This window comes from Fukomys damarensis, unplaced genomic scaffold (genome assembly GCF_012274545.1).
Source record: "Fukomys damarensis isolate Sample0158 unplaced genomic scaffold, DMR_v1.0_HiC HiC_scaffold_23, whole genome shotgun sequence".
Lineage (NCBI taxonomy): Eukaryota > Metazoa > Chordata > Mammalia > Rodentia > Bathyergidae > Fukomys > Fukomys damarensis.
In genome coordinates, this window is record NW_022900935.1 from 46,398,591 (window position 1) to 46,399,989 (window position 1,399).

The 1,399-nt window shown below is 46.9% G+C and overlaps 1 protein-coding gene across 1 annotated transcript in view; it reads left to right on the plus strand.

Moving 5' to 3' along the window:
• Positions 1–1,242: 1,242 nt before the first annotated feature.
• Positions 1,243–1,399, plus strand: part of Med9 (mediator complex subunit 9) — a 14,772-nt gene continuing 14,615 nt past the window's right edge. The window contains exon 1 of the mRNA XM_010637526.2: positions 1,243–1,286. Within this exon, the coding sequence (XP_010635828.1) occupies positions 1,243–1,286 (44 nt within the window). The remainder of the gene's footprint in view (positions 1,287–1,399) is intronic.

A 1,399-nucleotide genomic window follows, 5' to 3' on the forward strand; every position in this document is an offset into this window, starting at 1 on the left:
TTCAAGCACCTCTGGCCTTATTCCAACAGGCCCCTTTCTCTTCCATTCTCTACTAGGACTTCTGAACGCTTCGTTTAGTTTAAGGTTAGAAGGAATAAAATACTGCAGTTCTCTCACTCCATTTGCTTTCCCTCTGGGGCAGTCTGGGCAGCTCTGGCTGAAGAAAGCTGTAATGAGCTCCTTAACTACAGCACATGTCCCCTTCCCCACAAATCTGCTCCACATACCCCTTCAAAATCCCTGAAAATAGCAGCACTGATGCTCTCCTTGGGGTCTGCCACCATGCCCTGAAGTGCTCTGTCCATCTTACTTCCTAAATGTGGGCTTTTTTGCCTCTCTTTACTGCCATGATAATGGCCTGAAGAAGATCAAGCCCAACCAGTTAACAGTTTTCCTAGACTGTGTCTTCTGCACATTCACCAAGCTTAGGACAGCTGTGCCCACTGCTAGAAATATGTAATACAGCCTCCATATCACACTTGTTTTGAGAAGCACAAATACAAACCTATCAGAAGTCCTCTTCTTTGGCCCAGGATTCTAAAGGGTCAACTTTATATGTGAAATCAGAAAGTACAGTTTTGCTCTGCCGTGACACTGAACTAAGTAAGATTTTAGACATAAGGAAATGTGGACCTAAAGGCTTACGGAACTAACCCAAAGGTAATGAGGGTACCTGGTGATCTCTTTCTTCTTGTATTGAAATTCCCTACATACACATCTAGCTGGCCAACCAGTCAGAAGGTGCATACCGATGATTGTTGAGTTGAAATATTAGTTTTCGTCTCTGCTGCCATGTGGAACTTGGAGAGCACAATTTATTTGCCTCTGGTCCTTTGGCCTCAGCCTGGGGTCTCACACTACGGGCTCAGCTGGTGTAGGAGTATAGGCCTTCTTCCCTAGACTATGTGCCTGCAGAGCTCAGGCTTCACACAGGCACTACCTAAATGTCATCCATTCTTCCTGCCATGTGGCTGGTCCTCTTGAGACCTCTTAGATCTGAGTAGGCAGCGCCAAATTTACCCCAAGGCTTCCTGTTTGTTGTTTTTGGACCCTCTTCGTCATATGAACAGGAATAAGAAAAATGTTACTTCTAAAATAAGCCTTCTATTCCAGACTATTTAATAATTTATCTATTTTGATTCACAACTAAATCCAGGCCACCTCAGACCCGCCCACAGCTTGTTGCCTAGCAACAATCTCCTTCCCCCCCTCCTCTCCTTTGCGTGCTCATGACAATTGCGCATGCTCAGTACCATTTTCGTCTCGCTAGAGCGCGTGGTAGTGACGTAAGTGGTTTGCGACGCTCTCGGCTGGCCGAGTCTTAGGGTCCTGTTGATTGACTCGCTAACAAAGTCCTGCGCTATGGCCTCCGCTGGAGTGGCCCCCGGGCGACAGGCGG